At 38.8% G+C, this 24,865-nt stretch overlaps 1 protein-coding gene across 2 annotated transcripts in view; it reads left to right on the top strand.

The window, feature by feature from the left end:
* The window catches only part of VPS41 (VPS41 subunit of HOPS complex), a 104,192-nt gene that overhangs the window by 58,255 nt on the left and 21,072 nt on the right, over positions 1-24,865 (top strand). For both annotated transcript variants that reach the window (XM_050319962.1, XM_050319954.1), the window contains 8 exons: positions 1,669-1,815; positions 3,010-3,076; positions 13,692-13,789; positions 15,645-15,774; positions 17,489-17,604; positions 19,192-19,248; positions 21,604-21,665; positions 22,528-22,609. In XM_050319962.1, the coding sequence (XP_050175919.1) occupies positions 1,669-1,815; positions 3,010-3,076; positions 13,692-13,789; positions 15,645-15,774; positions 17,489-17,604; positions 19,192-19,248; positions 21,604-21,665; positions 22,528-22,609 (759 nt within the window). The remainder of the gene's footprint in view (positions 1-1,668; positions 1,816-3,009; positions 3,077-13,691; positions 13,790-15,644; positions 15,775-17,488; positions 17,605-19,191; positions 19,249-21,603; positions 21,666-22,527; positions 22,610-24,865) is intronic.

Genomic DNA, 24,865 nt, shown 5'->3' with positions numbered 1-24,865 from the left:
ATTCCCAACCAAAAGCATATCTAGGTGTAAGTTCACAGTTTGCAGCCTAAGACTCCAAAAAATCAAGCTACTCATACTAAGCAGATAAACTTAATCCAACAGCATACTACATCGCTCAATATTATAACTCTAAATAACTTACTCTTATTTAAAACTGATTACATTAAACAACCTATAACCATAGAGGATGCTACACTTTTGGTTGGGAAGGCACTTTAAACATTAAAGATAGCCTATCCCATGTAAGATTTGCTTCCTTGTAGAAAAACAGAAATTGTGATATGCGTCACTTTTACCTGAAAATCATCCTTAAAGACAAAGTACTAAGATTTATAAAGATTTAGAAAAGGCAACTTTATTAAAATGCAGTTCAAGTAAGATTACAAATTTTATCTGGTAAGTATAGAAAACACTAAACATAAACTCCTTGTTTATGTTAACCTAAAGATCTGGGCAGATCATCTGCAGATGCGATGTGCAATTTGTTGTTCTTTTGTTTTTGAAACCTTGATGAGTGCTAACTGAAGAGAAGTCAGTAGGAGTGTCTTCCATGCTCACAGTTCTTCAGTGACAAAGATCACTGAAAAAAACTCTTCACCCACCCTCATACCACTTATTGCTCCTCGTGATTAAAAAAACAAAAAAAAAGGCAGTGAAACCTGTCTTAGACCATGACCACCCTGTGTTGACTCTGAACTTCGTGAACTTTCAAACAGTTGTATCTGTGCAGCCGGCGACATAGAAACTCACGGTGCAGGGAGCAGAAACAGACAGAGGAATCTTTTAAATCACTTTTGTCACTAGAAAAATCCTAACATAGCATGGCATCCTGGACACTGACCTTTCAAAGTCCTTTCCTTTTCCTTTTCTGTGATTCTGAGTTGTTTTGTAAGCTCTATGAGCAGAAAAGAAGTACCTACTAAATTATTTTATTTTGGGGATTTTTGTTTTAAATTACTAAGAACAAGTCATTACTTAACATGAAATTAATCTCCATTTTGCTATTGGAAAGGTTATAGCTTCAGCGTGTCTAAATGGCATGGAAAAGTCTGATTAATGGCTCTTTTTTTTCCTCTGTCTCTCAAATGACTTTAATCTTTACTTTTTTAAACTTTTTTTCTGTTAGTTTAGGAGATTCCCTGAGGAGACAGTGAAAAATCACAGCATAAAAAACCAAGCATTGTTTAAATATGCTTGCTTTTCTATTTTAATGTAAGAGTAGAAATGCATTTCTTGAGAAATCCAAATTGGATTCATTTATCTTAATGAGCTGTTGCTTCACATCTTTTCTTTTTTCAAGGTGGAAATTTCTGTGTCTCTACAGGGGCTTTTGTGAAAAAGCTGAGATTTTTTTTGTTTCTCCAGGAGTAGCACTAGCCCAATAAGCTGAACTGGTTCATGACTAGAGTTGCTAATTTGTCACTCATTCACTTATTTTATCTTTTCATTTGGCATGTAAATTTAAAATATCTAAAGTACTCCGGTCCCTTTGTTCCTCTTGTCACCTTCTGGGTTTAGATGGGTCTTTGTATCAAGATTTTTTTCTGTTAGCACACTTTGCCCTACCCTGAAATTTAAGCTATAAACTGCTCTGATTGCCTTAGTGTACAAAATGGTGAGTAGGAGTTTGTCATACATAATAAAGTTCTCTTGCATTTAAACTTTCAGGGCGTGAAGATACTTGATATGATCTCCAAGCAAAGAATTACCAATGTGCCTCGAGACGACATAAGCCTTCGCCCAGATATGTATCCCTGCAGCCTTTGCTGGAAGGATAATTTAACGCTGATTATTGGCTGGGGAAATTCAGTAAAGGTGCAATTACCTGTCTTTGTAATAAATGCTTGCTGTTATCACAGACAAACAGAGGATTACTTCTGAAAAGCAAAGACAATCGAAAAAAATAGAATTTGGTTTGACTACAGCGTTCAGAACTCCTACTGCCTTAGAAATGTCATTGGAGTGACCCTTATGAGGAGGAGGAGTGATAGACACCCAGCGGTCAGACAGATCTCTGTGTGTGAGCATGCAGTGAATGTAATCCTCAGGGACATTTCACTCCTCTGTGCCTTGAAGAGATTTCCTCTTTTGAAAGCTTTTAGTGTGCTATTGAATTAATTTCTTTTGATTAGCATTAAGGAAGAACAACTTACCATGAGGTATTTTTGGAGGGGATTGCTTTGGGGCTGAGGAGGTTGTGACTGCTAAAACAGCCACATGATTTTGGTCAACCATGGGAAAAAAAGGGGTGGGGTGGGAGGACAGGCTGCTCTGGGTTTTGTTCTCTTTCAGTAGAGCACTGGCATTTTGAACTTGTTTGCTGCAGACTGGCTATGATTTGCTCAGAGCAGCACCTGACATGAGTTTGTTACAAGCCTGTTAGCTCTTTTCTAATAACAGACAGCTGCATCACTGAACAGTGGGAAATTAAAAGTGCTTGGTAGGAATAGATGGAAAGGGAGGCTAAAGTGTGATAGGTGACATGTAAAAAGCTTTTGGAGCATTAAACTTGGGAGTTTTACAAATGAGAAGGTTTGTCCTAAGTTTGGCATCTGTCCTCCTGCTTGTATTTGTGTGTGCTTCACAGCATTTTGATTATTTGCATTTATATGTACACACTCTCCTATTACTGGGAGTAGCAATAGCAAACTCTTGCTAAAATTGTAAGGTAATGAGATGCAAAGTGTGAGAAGACACCAAAATCATACTCTCATATACGCTTCCATGAAAAAATCATAGTGGGCAGGTATTTTCAGATTTCTCTTGTGTGGTACATCATCCTTCTCCTCTCCCAGAATATTTATAGGGCTATGAACTACAGCCACAACTTTCCCATGTGTTTTTCTTCTTCAGTGATGCATCATCAGTGTTTCACAACTTGTGTTTTTCAAAATAATGAAATGCATGTTCAAGAAGTCCCAGAAATTCATTTTCTTATTGAGGCAACATTAATAACATTTTAGGAATTACAGTTTGTTCATCATAATGGTCCGAATCTCTGTTTCCTAGATCTGCTCAGTAAAAGAACGGCATGCCAGTGAAATGCGTGACCTTCCAAACCGCTATGTGGAAATAGGTACGGTTGTATGAAATCACTCTTTTTCAAAATTATATAAGCTTTAAAGGTCTGTTTTCACATTCTAGCCTGAAAAAACTGTTTCAGTTCGAAGGCAACATGTAGTTGTAACATAAATGTCACCTCATTTTTAGGTGATGAGGTTGTCATATGCCCTTTTGCGTAGGTGTGAGTTTTGGGGTTTTTTTTATAGAAAGCCTTAAGTTCTGTGATCATCTAAAATCAGATACTTGTGTGAACAGTGGATGCCTTAACTTTCCCTTCATACAGATTCCTTCAGAGAACTTAGTTTTTCATCTTGGTTAAATGATTGATGGTTGGTGTAGTAGTAAGAAGATTTGATTGTGTGTTGTTTGTCTACACTTCTTGTAACTTTTTCTCTTTTTCTTCATCTTAAAATCTCTGATATAGTTCTAAGAAATTGATTTAAATTTCATTTTTTTTGTTTCCTTTTTCGGCTTCTGAATTTTATATTCTCCTTTGCTTTCTTACTTGTCTAGCTAACGTGATGTGAATAAATTTCATTATTGATGGTTAATGGAAAAGGTCTTGGAAAAATGTATTTATTAAATAAAGTGTAAAGTGGAGTTCGGAGAAAGTTTGGAAGGGAAATGGAGATGTAAACAAAAAGTAACAACTGTCCCCAGAAGCATTTACTGGGGAAAGGAAATATCTATGAACAGATAGTGCTGGGAAGACAAACAGGCCCTCTGGGACTCTGCAGATCAGAGTGAGCAACAGTTTGTAAACTTTGGTGCTCCCTTGACTGTAATAACATGAGAGTGTAGATAGTTGTGTTCAAGCAAGAACCTGACTCATGTCACATTGGAATGGTGCATGGCATGAGTGTATGTATACTCTGGTTTCTGATTTCAGGAAAGGACCATTTTAAAATAGCTTCTAAATCAACTAGGAGACTTGTTAAACTCTATAAGGACTCTGGATACTGAGAGATGGTAGCACACCTGACAGTTAACTGAGAGCTGGAGGTTATTTGTTGTTTAAGATTATATAGTCCAAACAGATTATTTAACAGTAGAATTCTAGGATATTTGAGAGAATTTTATCAAGAAAAACTCAGTTGTGAATCTCAGATCATGTATATAATGTTTTCTGTACCTGTAAGTAGCTTTTAGAAAATAACTAAATGGGACTGTTTACATAGTGACAAGAGAACAGAGGCAACTTCCACTCCAGCTTTAATCACAGAATCATAGAATAGATTGGGTTGGAAAAGACCTCCAAGATCATTGAGTCAAACCCCTGATCCAACTCCAATTACTATATCATGGCACTAAGGGCCACGTCCAATCTCTGTTTAAAAACCTCCAGGGATGGTGAATCCACCACCTCTCTGGGCAGGCCGTTCCAATGACTGATTACCCTCTCTGTAAAGAATTTCTTCCTAACATCTAACCTAAACTTCCCCTGGCAGAGCTTGAGTCCATGTCCCTTGTCCTATTGTTGGTTACCTGGGAGAAGAGACCAACCCCCACCTGGCTATAACTTCCCTTCAGGTAGTTGAAGAGAGTGATGAGGTCACCTCTAAACCTTCTCTTCTCCAGACTAAACAACTCCAGCTCCCTCAGCCTCTCCTCATAGGACTTGTGCTCCAGTCCCTTCACCAGCCTCATTGCTCTTCTCTGGACCTGCTCCAGCACCTCAATGTCTTTCCTGAGCTGAGGGGCCCAGAGCTGAACACAATACTCAAGATGCGGCCTCACCAGCACTGAGTACAGGGGAAGGATCACTTCCCTGCTCCTGCTGGCCACACTGTGCTTGATCCAGGCCAGGATGCCATTGGCCTTCTTGGCCACCTGGGCACACTGCTGGCTCATGTTCAGCTTCCTGTCAATCGGCACCCCCAGGTTCCTTTCTACCTGGCTGCTCTCCAGCCACTCTGTGCCCAGCCTGTAGCGCTGCAGGGGTTGTTGTGGCCAAAGTGCAGGACCCAGCACTTGGCCTTGTTGAACTTCATTCCATTGGAGTCAGCCCAGCTCTCCAGTCTATCCAGATCCCTCTGCAGAGCCCTCCTGCCTTCCGGTAGGTTGACACTCCCTCCCAACTTGGTGTCATCAGCAAATTTGCTGATGATGGACTCAATCCCCTCATCTAAATCATCGATAAAGATGTTAAACAGGACTGGGCCCAGCACTGATCCTTGGGGGACACCACTGCACTCCAGTCATGCGAGTCATCCCACCACGTTTCTGTGATGGTGACTACATCATAGCCTTCCTGCTGCACAATGGCTTCCAGCTCCTCTTGTTTGTTGCCCATACTGCGTGCATTAGTGTACATGCACTTCAGGTGGGCTGTTGATTTAATTCTTAACTCAGGCTTTCCATCCTTAGGCTGATCACTGGAGAGCCCGGTTTCAACCCCTTCCCCCTTCAAACCTAGTTTAAAGCCCTCCTGATCAGCCTTGCTAACTTATGGGCTACAGTCCTCTTCTTCTTCCTAGAAAGATGAATCCCATCTGCTTTTAAGAGACTAGGTACCATGGAGTTTGCCCCATGGTCAAAGAAACCAAAATTTTGACAGTGGCACCAACCCTTTAGCCATCTGTTGATGAGTTGGGCTTTTTTACTCCTCTCTTTATTTATCTCCTCATCCATCCCAGATAGTACAGGAACTGAGGCAAATATCACCTGTGATCCTGTCCCCTGAACTGACCGACCTAGTGCTTTAAAGTCTTTTTTAATTATCCTGGCACTTCTTCGATTAATGTCCTCACTGCCAGCCTGGACTACCACCAGTGGATAATAGTCTGAGGGCTGAATTAACTCAGGAAGTCTCCTACTAATATCCCTCACCCTGGCCCCAGGAAGGCAGCATACTTCTCTCTGGGATGGGTCTGGGTGACATAGAGGGCCCTCAGTTCCCCTCAGAAGGGAGTCACCGACTACAACTACCCTTCTTTTTTTTTTATACCTGTGGTTGTAATCCGTCTTGTAGAGAGGGCCGAACAAGGAGGCTCTCTAGAGAAATCTTCTTGGCTGTCCTCTACCTGACTGTCTGGGTCCAGGGTCTCATATCTGTTCTTCAAGGGCACCCTGGGGGGTGATGGGGGTCGAGAGAGAGTTCTTTTACCTCTCCCATTAGGGACCTGTTTCCATTCCCCCCCATCAATTTGGTCTGCTCCATCTGCCTTATGGCAGGAGGGGCAGGGCTTCGCCGTCTCCTGTTGGACTTCCTTAGGGTTCAAAAGGGTTTGACTCCACCAGTCAATTTCCTTTTCACTCTCCCTAATGCACCTTAATCTCTCTACCTCTTCCTTAAGTTCTGCTACCAGGCACAGCAAGTCACTCACCTGCTCGCATCGTACACAGCTACCTCCTACACCATCCTCCGGTACCAACGTCAGGCTCAGACACTCAGCACACCCAGAGACCTGGGTGGCTGCATCCTTCTTCGAGGGGAGTGTCTGAGCAGACACACTCCTAGTATTAACAGCAGCAACGGCTTTTGTTTTTCTGGAAACCATTGCTAGCTTTAGAAAGCACACTCACCTACGAGAAGGGGGAGCTGGTTGTGCCCTGCCTGCTTGAAACGCCTTGGAAATTGCTGTGCCACGCCCCTGTTTGTCTTCTCCTGTGGGATGCCTGAGCGACCTTCGCTCACGCTCCTGGAGGCTCTTATATAGACTCCCCTAGCACTTGCTAACGAGCGTGACCCACCCCTCACTCACCTGAATGGGTTCCGAGGAGGAGCCAAGCCTGGGCAGCAAATGGCCATAATAATGTGTTTATGTGGAGGGTGCTAGTCTTACATGGCTGTCTATTGGAACTTCATTTAAAAAATATAAAAGGCTGTCATCAGGCTATTTAGGTACAGACATGAAGGATAGAGATTTTCATGAAAGTAACTTTTTCATCTTAAAATTTTTAGTCTACAGTCTTCTCTGTGTTCTCAAGGACTGGTGTTTTATATCACTTTAACTGTTAATGATGGGCTTGAGATTTTTCTTTCTGGTTTTAGGTCAAAGCACTGAAGTGGTTCTGCCAAATGCTGTCAGCAGCACTCATTGGAACTTGGGTATTAGATTGGGAGCAAAAAGAGAGAGACATTATTTTTCAAGTCTTAGTATAAATTAAAATAGCCTTTGATATAGTCACATAGAAGGTCTTCTTGACATCAGTATGTCATGACATAACATCTACTTCTATTGCATTTCAACTTTAATTTTCAAAGGCATAGCTAGAAGGTCTAGTATTATACCAGAACAGCAACCAGTATAGTTTTTTTGCAAGACCACAAATATCCTAAGTGGATGCAGAAGTTGATACGCTTTTGTAAAGAATTTACACAAGGCAATAATATCCTTCAGATATTTTGACTCATCTTGTCAACATACTTAGGAAAAATGAAACCCTTAACACAGTATAACTTTTGTTGTGTAGTGGTGTGGGGTTTTTTCATTTTTTGCTCCCTGCTTTTACAATTTTGCACCTGGAACAAAAATCAGAAGTGGAGCAGAAAATTTCACAGTTGCATCTCTGCTCATTAGGGTAATACATATGAAGTCTGGGATAATACAGTGTTTTTCATGTCTCAACAGATTCAGATTAATGCTGTTTTAGAGCCATTATGAGGGCCTCAAAATTCCACAGTGGTATCATAGCTAACTGGGATGGCATTGGTAGATCATAAATGTTTCTTCACCAGTTTGCAGCCCAATGAAAAAACAGAGTATTTCCTGCATTGCAAGTTAGGTATGTAGGATCCTGTTTAACAAAGTACCCTCTCATCTTCCATTTCTTTCTTAAGAAATAGCTATACTTATTCTAAGGAGGCAAATAATTATGGTATCTACTGTGATGCCAAATCAGACAACCCATAATGTGGGAAAGTTACACCACTGAACTGCTTTTAAAGAAAATAATGCTGTGATTATCTATAAGAGAAAATAGATGACATACAGGTCTCATGCACTGAGGTCTGTGTGGCATTGCTAATTTTATGTACATCTTTCAGTATATTAATGGTGCTTTTCTTCAGTAATCTTTTCCATTGTCTCTGCTACGGTTTGTTACCTCTGTGTGTCTTCATTCAGTGTCAAAGATAAACTCCAGTGAATGTTGCTATTTTAAATGTATGTTAGCTGAGCAGATCCTATCAGTTTAGCTCTGTCAGCTACCGCTGTGAAGTAGTGTATTGATTAGAAAGTATCGGTATTGAATTACAGGCTTAACGTGGACTAAATGCTGTTGTGATCCTTCTTAAAGAGTGTTTGACCTCTGTACTCACTCCTGAAGCGAGTACAAAAGCTGTAATGCTGCACAACTTCTGGTCTAAACAGAGAACGCTTCCTCAACTGGAGCCTGTGAGAAGGCTGGTTGCTAAATAACTAATTAGCACCTTTCAGTTAATACAGTGCCTTCAAAGGGAAATGGATTGTCTAAGTCTTCCTTGCCTTCTCTGGATTTTATATACTTCTATGGAGAAGTACTTTCTCTCTGCCTCGCTGTTAATGATAGAAAATAGAGACCAACACTGGAAGTCTGTAGAGGACTTCAAGTCAATTGCAGACTTCCTATTCGGTTTGTTTTTGCCCAGATTTTATCTGAAGAATATCATCTTAATTCCAGGTAGCAACCAGGCAGCAATGTCTCTTGAGCATTTGTCTCCCATCGCATTCCACCATATTCCCCACAAAGCAGATTTCTGGATTAAAAATTACATATTTTAAGGCCATGCTTGTAACAGCACATCTGTATGTTTTGTGAGGAAATAGCTGTGTAAGTGCATGGCAAGTTAGCATCACACACTGAGATTGCACATTTTAATCCGAAAAGAAAACATGGGAATATTTATTTTCTTGTTTGTAAAGTGAGATACTGGGACCTACTGCACCAACAAATGTCTCTTTATATAGAGAGAACGTAAAACTTTATTGATTTGTGTAATGATCAGGAAATTAACTTCATGTGGTGATTTATGCAAATATTTCATTGAAGCAAGTCTGCTATACTCTGAGAAGCCAAAAAAAAAAAAAAAAAAGAATCCTGAACCTAGTTACATAGTTTTGTTCTGGGTCAATTTGCTTTCACACCCCTCACACAATTACTATTATTTGAGAGAAGGTTTATGCAGACAAAAGAGACTTGATTTGGGGAAAATAGTATTAACATTTATTACTAACAAGCTAAAACTAAAGAACTATATTTACAATAATGCTACTTAGGTAAAAGTACTAAGTATTTCAGAAATACTTCTCCCCCCTTTATATCAGTCCAAGGAGGAAAAGCAGTCCTTTTCTCCATTCTCGGAGTTCCAATTCTCTCTCTCCAGTAAGTCTGCAGCACTCTCGTCGCAGCTGGAATTCTTTTTTCCTTCTCTGTGTTAGCCTCTAGGACTGGGCCTACCCCCCTCTTGGGCTAAGACCAGAGGCTGGGGGGTTACCCAGACCCTGAAGGTCTTCTCTTCCATGGGCTACAAGGGGACACTTGTCTACCATGGATCTTCACCACAGGATTACAGGAGATAATGGTTTATGAGTCCACCCCTGTTTTTCTATGAGGTCCCTTCCCATGGGAGAATAGTCCTTGATAGACCTCTCCAGCATGGGTCTAGCATGGATCCTTCACTCGGATTCTAGCATCCTTACCCGAGCCATTTTCTGCTCTGGCGTAAGGCTCTCTTAGGGTCACTAATTTTCAACAGCAGCATGGATCCCACACACAGATTCCAACATCCCACCTGGGCCGTCTTGCTCCAGCATAGGTTTCCCTTAGGGTCACAAATCTCTAGCACTAGCAGCATGGATCTCTCCCTGAGATCCCAAGCTTATCTGAGCCGTCCTCGCTCCGGCATAAGCATCGTTCCCTTTAAGGGTCACAAAGTCTTCAGCAGGACTCTGCCTCACCTCAAGTCTCTCATGAAGTCTCAGCTTCTTCATGCATCAACTTATTCCAGTGCAGGCTCTTCCACGAGCACCACAGGGATCTTCTTACCCCAACAAACTTCCATAGGTGGCAGGGATTAATTTTTCAGTCTTTACCCTGCTGAAGGGAGAGAGCGAAAGGGGGAAGAAGCAGCCCCCCCCCTTTCGCACTTCTCTCTCCTGTTGCAGCTTCAACTGCCAGCTTCAACCTTGGACACTCCGTTATCTCTTTACTGGAATTTCTTCTACAGCAGTTTCTTCGTCCAAGCAATTAGTCTTTTAAACTTTTTTTTCTTCACTCTTTTACAAGAGAGAAGGGGGGAGAGCCGACCTGGCCCCCAGCCCAAGCCGGGGGAGGAGGGGGCCTTGGCCCTCCTCAGGCCCACCGCCTCTCTCCTACATGGCTGCCGCTCCTAATTTCAACTGCACCACCCGCCTTCTCTTCCGTTTTCTTAAAGATGTAATTAGCAAAGGCGTTACTGAAAGTTTTAATTGGCTTCTTGTCCCGAAATTCACTTGGACAAAACCATTCTTAGCCCCAGGGGCTGGCCGGCTGGGCAAAACCACGACAGTTATACTGTTGTTCATCTGTTTTGTCACAAGCCAAGCCTATTATTTATAAATTTCTTCATAAAACGAGTCAAAGTTCAAGATTTTGACTATTTTCTTTGAACCTGAGAACTTCTAAGCCCCAGAATTCTTCAAGTCTCAATATATTCCCTGTTGGTTAACAAAGTTTTCTCAGTTCAATGGAAAAAAGAGCTTTTTAGAAAATCAGCTTTGAAGCTTAAGTGATACTTATGTGGGATCTTTTCTTCTTCTCTAACTGGAACTGAAAAAAAACTGTTGAAAAAAAACCAAGAAAAATTTTTATATTTTATATCAAATGCAACTCCACGTGCAACATAGTAGCTAATCAAAGCATCCCATTTTGTATTATTCTTTGTTTTGCATAAATTATTTAGCTCACTAAAAGCACTGGTGGTGGAGATACCATCTTGAGAGCGCTTAAGGGTATGCTGTACTGTGGTGGTCTATAGCAATGTCTGCAGATTTTCCAGATGTATTACCTGGAGTAGCTGGTTAAAAGGTGATTTGGGAATGCACAGTGGCATCACCCCAGCAACTAACAATGCATCATAATTCTAGGTAATCTGGGCCAGTTCATGGTGCCATGTGGTCCTACTGCTGTTCACATAGAAGTAGTCTACCTAAAGATTAGCTTGCGTGTTGGCTTTTCCGTTTCTTTCACTCATTATATGGAATTTAAAAAAAATAATTCTCCTTTTTCTCCATACATTAATTTTCATGTTAATTCTCTGCATGCTGGTTCAGCTTCCTGCTTACTTTTCCAAAAGGCAATGTTAAAACGTTGTGCCTGTTGAAATCAGAGGCAAAACCCTCTGACTGTAACCATAATTGTACTCTATAAATCTGCTGTGGAAAAGCAGGAGCTGCTTTTTGAGATTTGACTAAACAGACTCCTTTTAGTTTCAGTTCACCACATGCATGTGTGTGTCTTTAATTCCCAGAGGAAGTGCTTTATAGAGTTTGGGTAAATAATGTAGCACATGCTGTTTTATTTCTGTAGTTTGGTATATTTCATACATTTCATTTAATGAGCACCAAAAAAGATATACAGGTTTCTTCTCTTTGCTTCCTGTTAATTTGTTTGACAACTGTACATAGATGCTGAACATGGAGTAGATCCACTGTCAGCGTATCTTCCATCTTCTCTTATGACAGACATAAACATATATGACACATGGCCATATATCAGTCATTCCTGTTTACTTCAATACAACCTTTGTTTTAATTATTTTGGATCCTTTTCCAATTACCAACATTTCTGCAGTGCCTTTGTGCTGGATTTTTTTCCCCCATTGATCACAACGCAATGTGCAGAGAGTAAGTCAAATTAACCTGTCTGTGCAGCTATAACTTCTGTAATTTTTTTTTCAGTAAGACTTTTTTTGATTAGTTGCATCAAAGGTTTTTATCAGGTCAAGAAGCATTGTCTATGCCAGTTATTTTTTGTTCAAGCAGCAGAGCTACAGCATTGTGTTTCAACAAGGCCTCTTGAGGATGAGCTGAGAGAAAGCTTAAAGTGAAACCAAGGAAACTAAACTCTATTTAAAAACAAAACTTGAAGTGGTGATTTTCATTTGTTTGTTTCTTTTTGTTTCGCAGAACAAATTTGGAGAGTTTTCCTCTCCAAATACAAACTACAATATTTTATATGCCTTTGAGAGCATTCACTTGGCCCTTCTTTAAAGCTGAAGTTTTTGTACTGGTTCTTTGATATTACTACGGATTTCACTTTGTTTTTTCTTTTCCATGTTTTTCCTCCTGCCTTCCATATTATTTTAAAATGCCAAATACTAAATTGTAAACTGTGAATAAGATATGTAGTTGTTTCTGATGTGGTTTGTTTTAAATCATCACTGAGAGCAACATGTGACACAGTGAAAGTGATCTCATCAGTCTTGCAGGCTAGAACAAAATAATTATGTACATGATTACAAATGTGAACCTGTTCACTCCAGAATGGGTTGAGTGCTCTGTCCTTGTGCTGTACTTTGGTCCCTCACATGATGTTGAAGTGTCAGCAATCATTAAAAGAAAAAAAGTATTTCCTTATTCACTGAAAGACGAGTGTCAAATATGTACTTGACTTGACTGTATTTTTTTTCCTGTGGCAGGAGGATGATTATTTCTCCTCTTCCTTCTTATTAACTTAGCTAAAGAAAATAAACTTTATTTTTTGTTTCATTACACTGCATTTTCTTTTTGCCTTGCTAAAATAATTAGTAACTTTAAATAAACAGTAGATATTAGTAATGTAGTGTGCTAAGCAATAAAGAAGGAAACTTTTTTTTTCCTGCTTATGCTTAGATTCTCCTAAAACTATGTGTTGGGAGAAAATTATGAGGCATCTGATATTTTTGTAAAAGCTTATAGTTAAAAGGTTTTCTAATATAAGCACTTGGATGATTCCTTTTTTGGGCCTTATGAGAGAGGAGCCTGCAAAAAGGGGTACACTGTAAATCCAGTAGAATAAAATAGCAGAAGTATGTGGCAGAGGTCTCATTTACAGAGCCTTTTTGTAAATACAGTTAAGCACTCCCTTTTTCTTTCTTGAAATAGTCATCACTTTACTGTTTCGATTTCAAGACCACTTTTAGGAAATAACATTTTTAGTTTTATGAACAAGAAAAGATACTATCAACTGTGTGTTTTCTTTGTAATGAGGATATCTTTAAATCTTTTGGTGATGCTGAAGTGATGATAAATAATGATCTTTGTATTTTCATATATCACACCAATAGATGTAGCAGGAGCGATTCTCTTATGGCCATGTGAACTTGCTATAAATATGCAAACCAATGAAGTTTTACTACTTATTGGCTATTTTATTGAGTTTGATTTTGCTTTTGCTTCCTCTGTCTATGTAATTACTGAAAATCAGGCTGAACATTCATTTCAAATGTTTCATCTAGCATATCCCGAAGAACAAACATTTCTTCGTGCAAGCTTTAATGTAATTTAATCTGTTAAATGTAATTTTTCATCTGATCCAACTGGGTTTGTTATAAGTATTGAGTCTTTATTTCTCTGAAGTGCTGCTTCATGCTGTTGATTGTCACTGCAAATCAGTTGTGTATTTTTCTTAAGTAGTAGTTCATATACATTCACTTTTTAAAGTCTGTTCTCTGTCCTGTATTTCAGTTTTCCAATTCGACACTGAATTCTACATCAGTGGACTTGCACCTATCTGCGACCAGCTTGTTATACTTTCTTATGTAAAGGAGATCTCAGACAAAACGGTAATCTTTTTTTATCTCAGACTTTCTTCACAACATTAATTTGACCTGTGAATTGGGCCTTAAACTAGTCACTCAGATATGATTATCTGAGAAAATATTGGTCTGCTGGTAGTGAACAGTGCTTGAAACTTCTCTGACCTATAAAACAACGTCAGTGGAGGTGATGTTGAAGACTAATGTACTTACCTTTCAGAAATCGTATTTGGGTTCCCTTATGTCTTGCAGAAGGCAGAGAAGGTCTCTAGCTAGTCCTTCTTGCTCCTTTTTCCTTCCTTCCCCCTACCCCCCTTTTTCTTTCCTTTTTTCTCTTTCTTCTTGCTGTTTCTGCACCAGAAGAAATGAAGAATCTTGTTTAGGAGCTTGCTGACACTGCATCTCAGAAGAAATGAGAGAGTTGATCAACTCGAGCAATAAGTCATTGCGGCATGGAATGCATGACTGTGTGCGAGTGGCATCATTGTCTCCCTTCCTTCTAAGATCTTTAGTTGTGTACACCCAGATCTGTGTGTCGATGGGTAGAAATTAGAATTCATGTCAGTTGTTTTTACTCTGCGCGGGCAAGTGCCGTGTCTGTCTCCGACATTTATTTCATATTGCCAAATAAAAGGCGAGACAGTGGAGGAAATCCTTGAAGTTGCGGTGAGAGAATGGCAGATGCTCTTGATCATCTCTTTGATAAGTATGTCTGCGTTAGACAACCATCACCATAGTAACCTTAAGCAACTGGGCACACAAGTTGCTAGGCAATGAAATGCTGTAGGTCCAAACAAATGCTCAAGCCTGCTGAAATCAATAGGGTTAGCTTCTAGCTCTGCTTCAGGATGTCAGATTATTATTTCTTTATTTATATTAAGGAGAAAAATAATGTCACATCAGTGTTTCCCTAGAGAGTCAGTACAGTAGTCCTTCAGTGTGGGAGAGTTGGTGAAACAAAAGAAAGCAAACAAATGGAATAAGGAAGGGGAAGGAAGAGGTGGGTTGAAATGCCAGGGAGCAAGGAAATTGGGAAGCCACTGTTAGTGAAAAAGTAGTACAGGAAAGGAGGTAGTATAAAAGAGGTAGTGACTGATAAAGGTTAACATAATTTTAATTGTTTCAGGAAAGAAAGATGAAAAGGGAATTTCAGGTGATATGATAGCAATAGAACATAGGAAAGAGTTTTCTTGTATTTCCTTTTAATTAGACTTTTAAACAAACTCCAACTGGACTTTGCTAACATCTCAGTTCTCTGGGTAGCTGTGGAAGGAACAGTTGTCCCTGACACCGTGTCTGTGTCCTGCTGTGGTGGGAACTCCTTTATTAATGTCTTGGCTCTGCAGAGCCTGAGCTCCCTGAGCTTACAGCAGAAGTGCTGCTTACTACAAATACTCTTGTATTTAAGAACACTGGTCTTCCTACACTTGATTTCACAGCTTTCAAACAACAGCTTCCTATAAATTGGATCAGAATTGAACTCATGACTTACTTTGGAAGTTTGTTTTGTTTTGTTTACTTTTGGGGTTTTTTTCATGGAACAGTTAATTTGAGAAAAGACCAAAGTGGTGCTGCTGCTGAGTGAATAGGTTAGAGCTGTGTAAATCCACTTTCTATGTGTTCTTTCTGTGTGTCCTTGCTCTTTCACTCTGTATTTTGTTATGATTCACGGCCTGAAGTAGAAAATATAGGGTAGTCTTGAACCTTGACTTAATTCAGCTTTGCAACTTGTATGATTCACAGCTGAGTACCCAGTGCAAAGAACTGGATCTTTGTGAATGTCTACAGTTGTTGAATTTCAGCCTTGTTTGTAGATGACCATCAGTTGGCATTGCTAAAGTAAATCGTGTTGGATGCAACTAAGATGTTGTCATTTTTCTAGGCAGTGGAATGTTGTGCAAGGCCTAGACTGGATATTGTACAACCCCTACCTGAGTCCTGTGAGGAGATCTCTTCTGATGCGTTAACAGTACGAGGATTTCAAGAAAATGAATGTCGAGATTATCATTTGGGTAGGTGCTCTCAATATTGTTTTGGTTTATTTTCATACCGTGTTTAAAAAAGACTTGCTTTGAGAGGCCTTAACCTCATTTTTCATTTTTATGTCATTTTTATATCATCTCCTTTAAATAACTGTAACTGCTTATGACACTGAAATGTAGAGTGGAAATCCACAAGAACTGGTCACATGAAAGAAAACAAATATGTATATTTAAACATCGTGATTTTTAATGCCTTCTATTAAGTCAGATGTACTGGGGAAGGCAGAAATGTATGTCTCATGTAATGTCCAGTACCAGGAAGGCATTATCTTTGATGGAGATTTATTCAATGTGGGATACATAGGAGCTCTTTTTACATAAAGGTCTTCAAGAACATTGAAATGAGTGGCACAGTGTCTGAAAAAGTCGCTTTAGAGAGAAAGACTGAATAATTGTCATTTCAGTAGTAAGATGTACCTGAATTAGCTTAAAAGGGGCACACTGATATTTAGCTCCCCTATACTGACAAAGCTGTCACTATGTAACAGACCTCAGAATGGTAAACCAGAATTAATAGAAACTGGATTTTGGCAAATTCCAGCTAGAAGGTAGGTTTAATTATGTAACAGGCAGGGAGATGAAGCCCTGGCATGACATGTGCCATCTTTTAAAGATGGGATCATTTTCTGGTCTGTGTGTTGTAGCTCAGAAAAATGCATGGCAAAGCTGATGTAGAATTCTTTGGTGAAGATTATATAGCCTGTGTTATACAGAAACATTCCTCTGGCTTTTAAAATCCATGAATCTGAAATGTAAGCGTCTTCTCTGGCAACATGCTTCAAAGCATAGACTTGGCAGACCTCTTTGTGTACATCTATGCCCTTAAGCCACTAGGAATATAGTATATCTCCTCCTGACCTCAAAAACATCTGTGCTGCTATCAATAGAGTTGGGATTTCTTTATACCTGTCTCGAAGCAGAACACTGATGTCCACAGTTGTACTTTTATGATTTATGAATACTCTAGTTCATCTGACAAGTCTAAATGTTTTGGATGGCTTTAAGACAAGCATTATTTTGTGAGTTACTTATCACTTCGAGAGTGTGTTTGTATGTTTGTATAGATGTAGATGAAGGATTGGGGGTGGTTTTCTTTCCTGTGCCTACAAAATATTGGTGTTTCTTCATAGATTCTGTGGTAATAATAACTATTCAGAACAGATATCTTCTGTGTTAGATTTTACCTTTTAGTACTTTTTCTTTGAGCTTACTCAAAAATAAAGGCTTATGGTATAAGAAAATGCATTATACATGTAACCTTAACTTACATCATTGCAAATGCATTGCTGTAATGATGTGCTGTGTCCCCAGGGGTTGTGGCATCTATCATTTATGCTTTTGATCGCCTTGACCTTGATGGGAAGGATAAGTTTATTGGAGGCTATGTAGTGTAATAGTCCTCTAAAAGTATAACAATGGGTTCTAAACCATCATAAAGTTTACACATAGTGGATGAATCAGAATTTGTAGTAAGCTGTAGTGATTTTTTTGAAAGATATTTTGCCGTTTAAACCAGTTTTAATTTATCGGAGCATACAGCTTCCAAAACAAGCATTTTCTGCAGGAGTAGCCTTGCTGTCTTCCTTTCATCTTTTCTTTTTAAATTCCCCTTAAGGGTGTACTAAAAAGCAGAGCTTTACTTAAGGAAAATATAATAATAATAAAACTGTATATGCATTTGCAGAGTATTCCGAAGGTGAATCACTGTTTTATATCATCAGCCCAAGAGATGTGGTTGTGGCTAAAGAGCGGGACCAAGATGACCACATTGACTGGCTTCTTGAAAAGAAGAAATACGAAGTAATTTTTATATTATTCTTTCCTTCTGACTTTCCTGGGTTGGAAATTGGAGTAGGATGATGGACTTTCTTAGGTCATTTGGATTGGATAGTTTCTGTTCCTTCAGTCATTGACTAAAGGCTTGTAAAATGTGGGAGTTAACTATACACCCCTCCATCTCTATAGAGTTAGTCGTCTTCTGAAACAACTGATCAGAATTGCAGCCAAGTGAGGTATCTGAATTAGATACTGTGAATACTGCTCTCATCATCAGATATGAAACGTATTAGCTGTCACTGAAAATTATTAAAGCCGGGTTTTGGCCTTAAAGCAGCAGAACAGTTAACTTATGAGCTATGTGGATATTTTTCTAGTTCTGTCCCAACTAAAGAGGGAAAGGAAATGGTCTTGGTGAGCAGTATGAGATTTTTCCTATTCCATAGTGCTTCCATTATAGAACAAAGTGGTTGTGTTAGGGTATTGGGCATTGCTCCATGTTACTTACCCAGGCTGTTCAGTTTTAAAACTAATACTATGGGCTCAAACTGTAGCTATTCATGCTGAAAGTAGTTGCTCACAAAAAAGCAGAGCAAATATTAAAAGACAAGGGTATACAGCTCCCTTTGAAAAAAAACAGCTCAGTATTTGGTTGCATAAATATTAGTGTGCTTAAGTGTGTATATCTGAACACTTAAAACAATAATAATAATAATAAATCCTTACATACCATATCAGCATGCACTCAGTGTTCTGAATTCTAATGTCCTGCAGTTGTTTACTGAGAACACTTGTTACGATGCATAAAGTAACTTGCAAATTCTTATTTATGTGTTATTTGTTGGGTGCCCATTATAAGAAAAAAAAATGTGGGGAAGACATTCAGTGCATATTCCTTTTGTTAATACAATCATGATATTTCTCATGCAGATTTGTTTAAATCCCTGTGGATGCTTTTGCATCTGAATAGCAAACTTGTATGATGAGTGCAGTTTTGCAATTTATGTAAATCACAGCATTTGGTCCCTGAAGACTCCAGTAATTTGCAAGTGACAGCTGTGCATGTGCCTTTATGAACGCCATTGAAGGTAGTAGATAGTTGTGCGTTATGATGTATCTTAAAGGTTTAATTTTTATTTGGAAGAGTGCCAGCTTTGCTTTTGCACATTCAAAAGAAGTAGAAATGCAGCAAATGACACTATTTAAGTCATAAATCATTCTGACTGGAGAAGACATTTGAGCTGGAACTGGAAGGTAGCCTTCCCCCACCCCCTTTCCTGTTAATTTTTTTCACAGGTTTTGGTAGTGAAGGGGTCTCATTTGAAAATGATCCAATGTGATTGCATAGTCTGTTTTGTTGTAATCTTGCGGTTTGATCCTAATATAGTAATGTGGAGTGAACCCAGATGGAAACAAAAGTAGTTTTCTCTTTGGTTGGCTGCTTTTGTTTGAGTATGAATTCAAAGCTGCTCATCCAACCGTGGCATTAAAAATTCTAGTGCTTCAAACACCCTACTCTGAAAAACATTTGATTTATACAGTTCTGGAGCTTTCTGTATTGAAAGTATGTGTATTTGGCTAGTATCTCTCTTTACTCCCTTTTGAATATAGGAAGCTTTGATGGCAGCTGAAATCAGTCAGAAAACCATAAAAAAGCACAAGATTTTGGTAAGTCTCAAAACTTTTATTTAAAACAGAGTATCTACTTTCTTCTAGACTGCTGTGAGATGCAACAAACAAATTCTCTGTTCCATATGAAACCAGGCAATAACTGTTAGGCATACTCCAACTAGCATTCGATTTCTTGGTTTCAGCTACAGAACAGCAATGTTAGTCTGTGAAACATGGAAAGATCTGGATTTTATAAAGGTGCTATTGACATTAAAAAGAAGAGAATTCCATTTCGGATGAGGTTTTTGTTTGCATTTACTTTTGTATTAAATTACTGTTGTTTCAAGTAACAGACAATATTGCACTATTTTAAAGATTTGTGGGGGGAGTGACACATTTCTCTTAAACTTTTACCTGGTACGTATGACAGGGTTTTGTCAAGAGTTTGAGAGGTGCAATTGGAAGACCTTTTAAATGCTACTGAAATTCAGTTGCAGTTTCACATCTGGCTCTCTCATTCTGCTTTCCAATTCTCATTATTTAACATAGTTAAGTTCCTTTTCTCATGTATAGTTATTTCCCATGTTTATAGTCCCTTTCACAGAGCAACAAAGGGTATCCATGTTTAAGACAAAAGGGAGGGTAGTGTAATAGCCACAAAAGCATCACTAATTTTAGTTTTTGCTTGTTTGTTTTTGTTTAAATTGACATCAGTGTGAACACATTGGTATTTCATTAGTACTGCTGCTGCTTTAAATTTAAATCTGTACCAAGTGTTAGAAGATGTGTTTAATTTTGGGCCAGATTACTGATATGTATGCTGTATATCAGTATGTCTTAAAAAATCTTCTATCCTTGTGTAGTTAAATCAAGATGTAATGGTGTGTTATCACGTATCACAGAGTCTGCACTCATCACAGCTGCTCTGTGACCCTTGCAAAAGATACAAAGACTTGTTAAAGGGGGTCCTAGCAATACCTTAGGAGGGGGAAAAAAACTAACCCCCTAAAAAGCCCAAAAAACAAACCAAACAAAAAAACCCCACAGCTTTTCTTTTGGTTTGCAGAAGTTTGCTCTACAAAAGACAATGAAATTTAGTGAAATACAAGCAGTTTTTGAGAGTTTGGTCTCTAATATAAAAGCCAACAGAATGTGTTGAGGGGATAAAATGTTGGCATTAAGCCCTAAGTGAAGGATTAGTGGTATACTGATTTAAAACAACTCATGTTCTCACTGCAAGGTGACACCACATTCACACCACCTGAACCACCTGACAAGTCTGCTGGCCTTGGGGATTTTTTAGATTGCAGTAATTATCACTGCTCCTCTGCACCCCTTGAGCAGAACGCAAAAGTCCTAAACAGCCAGATCTACAGCTCCTTTATTTATACATCTTCTCTGCCCACTGGGGAGCTGGTCCATAGGAAAGAGGCTGGCAGAAATCTTCATCCTTGAGAATGGTGAAGTTGAAAATACAAAGGTGGTTCCTATAGTGGAATGAAATCCTAAAATCTTATGTATGTGCATTTTCTTTTCTGACTTTTTTAGTAAACTGACCAGTTGAAGTTGTTGCATACCTCTGTTCATACTCTGCTCCAGTCAGTACTGTCCTTGATATAGATCAAAAAAGTATTGTGCCTCAGAAGACCCAAATGCTTATTTTTGTAAGAAATAAGGACTTCTTTTTCATTGTTCAGCTTTGATTTTCCTTTTTTCATTTTTTTCATTTTATTTTCCTTTTTCCTAGAAACAGTGTACTTTTACTGATATGATTCTTAAATTATGCAGTGAGTACACTGGGCTTGTCAACATGGACATGAGTGTTGAGATTACAGCAGAAGGCCCATGCCAAAATTTTAATATATATTAGATTCCTACCGGAAAAATTTTACCACTGACCTGTGTGATGAACTCTTGAGAAATTTAGTATGTAATAATATCTAATAATCTTGCTAAGTTCTCAGTAATTCCTGCACTTTATTGAGCAGCACTAGAATTTGTATTATCGACCAACTTTTTGCCCCTCTCTGCAAACTTTGTGTTGACAAAGAGCATGCCTTATACAATGGCTGGTGGTTTTCTTTTTGAACTAATTAATGCAAGCACTGGCAGATCAGCTATGTGTTTTGAACAATCCTTAATAAGGAGAGGTGGCATAGTCGTCTCAGCATAAATGAGTTTATGAGAATTATTTAAAAGAGCACGTGAGTCTGAACTTGTGAATGGTCTACACAAGTATTGTGTGTTGACTGTTCTGTGGGCCCTACTTATAAAGGAGAATTAGGGGATCCACTTAGAGCCTGTTGTTTGACTTTCCAGCTTTATGCATTGCCGTTACAGTGGTTATTGTGGTTGTCAAGTAGTTCACTCCCAAACTTTTATAACTAATTCTATTTTTGTTATTCCCTTTAGGACATTGGCTTAGCCTATGTAAATCACCTAGTGGAGAAAGGAGAGTATGACCTGGCTGCTCGGTAACCTAGTATTAAAGATCTTCTTTGCTGGCTGAAGTGTGTCTGTGTAGGGGGAAAAGGCAAAAGCAAATTATTGATTCTGAAGTATTTGGGGATGATGATTTTCTGTTTGTTCTGGAGTTTCTGAAGTTTCAAAGCATAAAGATGTATTTTTTTTGTGCCCTATATTTTCTTGCCGGTAGTGACCTAAAAGTTATTGTAAACTTTAACTGGAATTGAAACATACATTTTATACATTTTTGAAAATCAGCCTTGATTTTTCAGTCACACTAGATTTTCAAAACCGAGGTTTTCTTTGGATTTTGATAAACTAAGTGTGGGAGATCGTCAGAAAATAAATTGATTTTACATGGGTGTAAACAAAAATGTCAAATATGGGTATCTAAAGTAAGGATCAGAAATTACCCAAGATTTGTGTTTTCATGTATATGTAAGCATAAGCTTATCTTTCTAAGTGCTCAATTTTTCTTAACTGAGATTTGAAAAAATCACTCATAAAGCTGATCAAGAGGGTGGTGTTCCTGCCTATGGCATGGGGATTGGAACTAGATGATGTTTGAGCTCCCTTCCAACCCAAACTATTCTAGGATTCTATTTGAGCTGATGTGGCCCTAATGACTACGGGTGAATGAATAATAAGCAGTTAGTCATCTTGGATGCAACAAAATTTTAAGATTGGAAAGGAGGAGAATCTGGCATACTCTGCAGAAAGTAATGGTTGCCATAATGGTTTCCAAAATAAGTCACTTGAGTAAATGTCATGACAGGGAGAAGAAACAAAGGGATCCTTGCATTAATGCTGTCACATTTTTATTATTCTCTGTACCTATTTTTGTTCTTTCTCCTTTCATCTTCCTTCCAGAAAGTGCCAGAAAATTCTTGGCAAAAACACAGAACTCTGGGAATTTGAAGTTTACAAGTTTAAAGAAATAGGTCAGCTTAAGGTCAGTTCGTAAGTTAATTTCTGAGTCTGCACTCAAGTAATTTGCATGCTGTACTTACTGCATGTTTTGACCAAGTATCTAAAGCATCACATTTAATGCCCTATTGTGGTATTTCTGCCCCAGATCTTTAGTTGTTTCTAGACAGTAGTCTTTCAGATTGATGTGTATTTGCTAACATGCTTTGAAATTGGAGGCATAGCATATCTACGTACGCAGCTATGTATTTTTACTTGTTGACAGTCTCCAAGTAGAAGACCCACCCCCAAGGCCTTTAATTACAAAGATGCTCACAGTTAAATACATGTTTCCCATTTACTTTTCATTGATTTCCAGCATGTCCTGAAAATCCTACTCCAACTCTTAAGGAAATTGTCTCTATGGGTGTGAGTAGTTCTGGAAAATCCAGTTCTCTTGCAACAGATACACAACTTTAAGTGTCAAAGAATTCCAAAGCAACAGCAAAGACCTATGCTGTGTGCTAGAAATGGTGGCAAGAAAGAGGAGCAGTCTGTCCTGTTGTGTGTTTTCCCTGGTCAGAAGCCAGTTCTTGTAACAGTACACATCTAATTTGAGATTCTCAGTTAATAAATTGCCCAGGCCATAAGGCTATGGTACTGTCACTGCTAAACCAGTAGAAAACTTGCACACTCCCTTTGGTAGCACGTGTACATTTACTTTTGAATTTTATAGCTTCCTAATCAAACTCAATAAGCCAAAAAGGACATATATTACAATCTCACAACATGCAGTCCCTTGCTGGCTTTGAGCTGTTTAATTCTGTTCAAAGACCAAAAGTGTTTCAGCATTATGGATTTCAGAAACGTCTGACTTCTGGTTTGGAGCCACTCCAGTGCAAGAACAACCTTGCGTTCTGTATGACTTTTTAGTGGTTTGGTGCATTCTTTGCCGCCTTGGAAGATGAAATCCCGTGTTTCTGTTTCTTTGTTTGAGTCCAGTAAAGGAACCGTGTTCAGGTACAGGTGAAATTTTGATACACTACTTCTTAGTCCTTTTGGGGTTTTTTTAGATGCAAGTGTTTGCAAGGGATGTTTGTCTTGTCACTCCTTGTGTCATCCAGCTGACTGTAAAGTATAGAAATATTTGCGGGTTTGCTGCAAAACATCTCTGCTCAGTTACTGCCTTTCTAAAGAGTTGGTTGTTTTCAGCCTTTAGAATTTCTTCTTTTTCTACTTAAGGCTTAGGCTCAAGAATTCTCAGACATAGAAAAACAAAAGCTTACATTATTCAACATCAAGTTGCAGTTCTAGAAAATGCCTGCGTTATTTTTCTATTTCAATCCTGTATAACTTTTCCCAAAATCCTGAAGATATCTGAGTATCATAAAGGATGAACTATGAACTAACTTAAACCAGATCTAAATGAAGGGGTTCTTGTAATGCTTGGGATCACTTGTGTGTTGTTTGGAATTTTTACCTATTTACCTAACCAGCAGGTATTATACACCATATTGTAACTGGCCTATAATGGCTTTAAGCCCTGATGAGAAGACTATTTGAGATTTGGAGACAGAGTTTATTTCAAAAAATTAAATTTTCTTAAAAGAATTTACACTGCATATTGAAATATGCAGTTGCCTGAAATGCAACATTTCCAATCTAGCGTGATTTGCCAATAACTAAGTTGATAGTAAAACTAAAGGTATAAACTTTCCTTCCTTCAGAGGGATTAGTGATACCCCAATGTCAAAGTCTGTGGGGTGTCTTGTTTGTTTACATGTGGCTTTAGGGCATTTTTGAGTGTTCTGTACTAAACAGTCCTGTTTGGCTGCTAAAGGTTGCATTTTGCTATCTTGACATCTCTCATGTCTTCAGTGAATATCCTCTAGCAAACCTTGTTATGGCAGTTTCAAGATTTTAGAGCCTTGCAATGATCTGTTCTCTCCTCCAGCAGTGGTAGCTTGAGGGAGTTATATGCTTGTGCACAAATCACTTCAGTATAAAATACAGTGTCTCAGCTCAAACAGCTGAGGAAGGTGGATGGATTCAAAGGAAGATGCCAAACTCTGTGAGTGTTGACTGTTGTGGCATGAGGGATATGCTCCATTCTGTTGACTGTGTGACAGCAGTGACTTTCAGCAGAGGTGCAGGATGATCAGCTAGTAACAGCAGTGCTTTCATGACCAAAACATTGGCTAGAGGGCACTTGAAAGACTTCACCTGACTCTGGTGGGCATAGCAGAGAGCAGCATTATCCAGACAGTCCCTTTCATCTCATAGATATCCTTTGAGGAGTCAA

This window comes from Myiozetetes cayanensis, unplaced genomic scaffold (genome assembly GCF_022539395.1).
Source record: "Myiozetetes cayanensis isolate MyiCay16 unplaced genomic scaffold, myiCay2020 scf1, whole genome shotgun sequence".
In the NCBI taxonomy this organism is placed as follows: Eukaryota; Metazoa; Chordata; class Aves; order Passeriformes; family Tyrannidae; genus Myiozetetes; species Myiozetetes cayanensis.
Note: the sequence above shows the minus strand (reverse complement) of the source record. Positions and strands in the feature narration are given on the sequence as shown.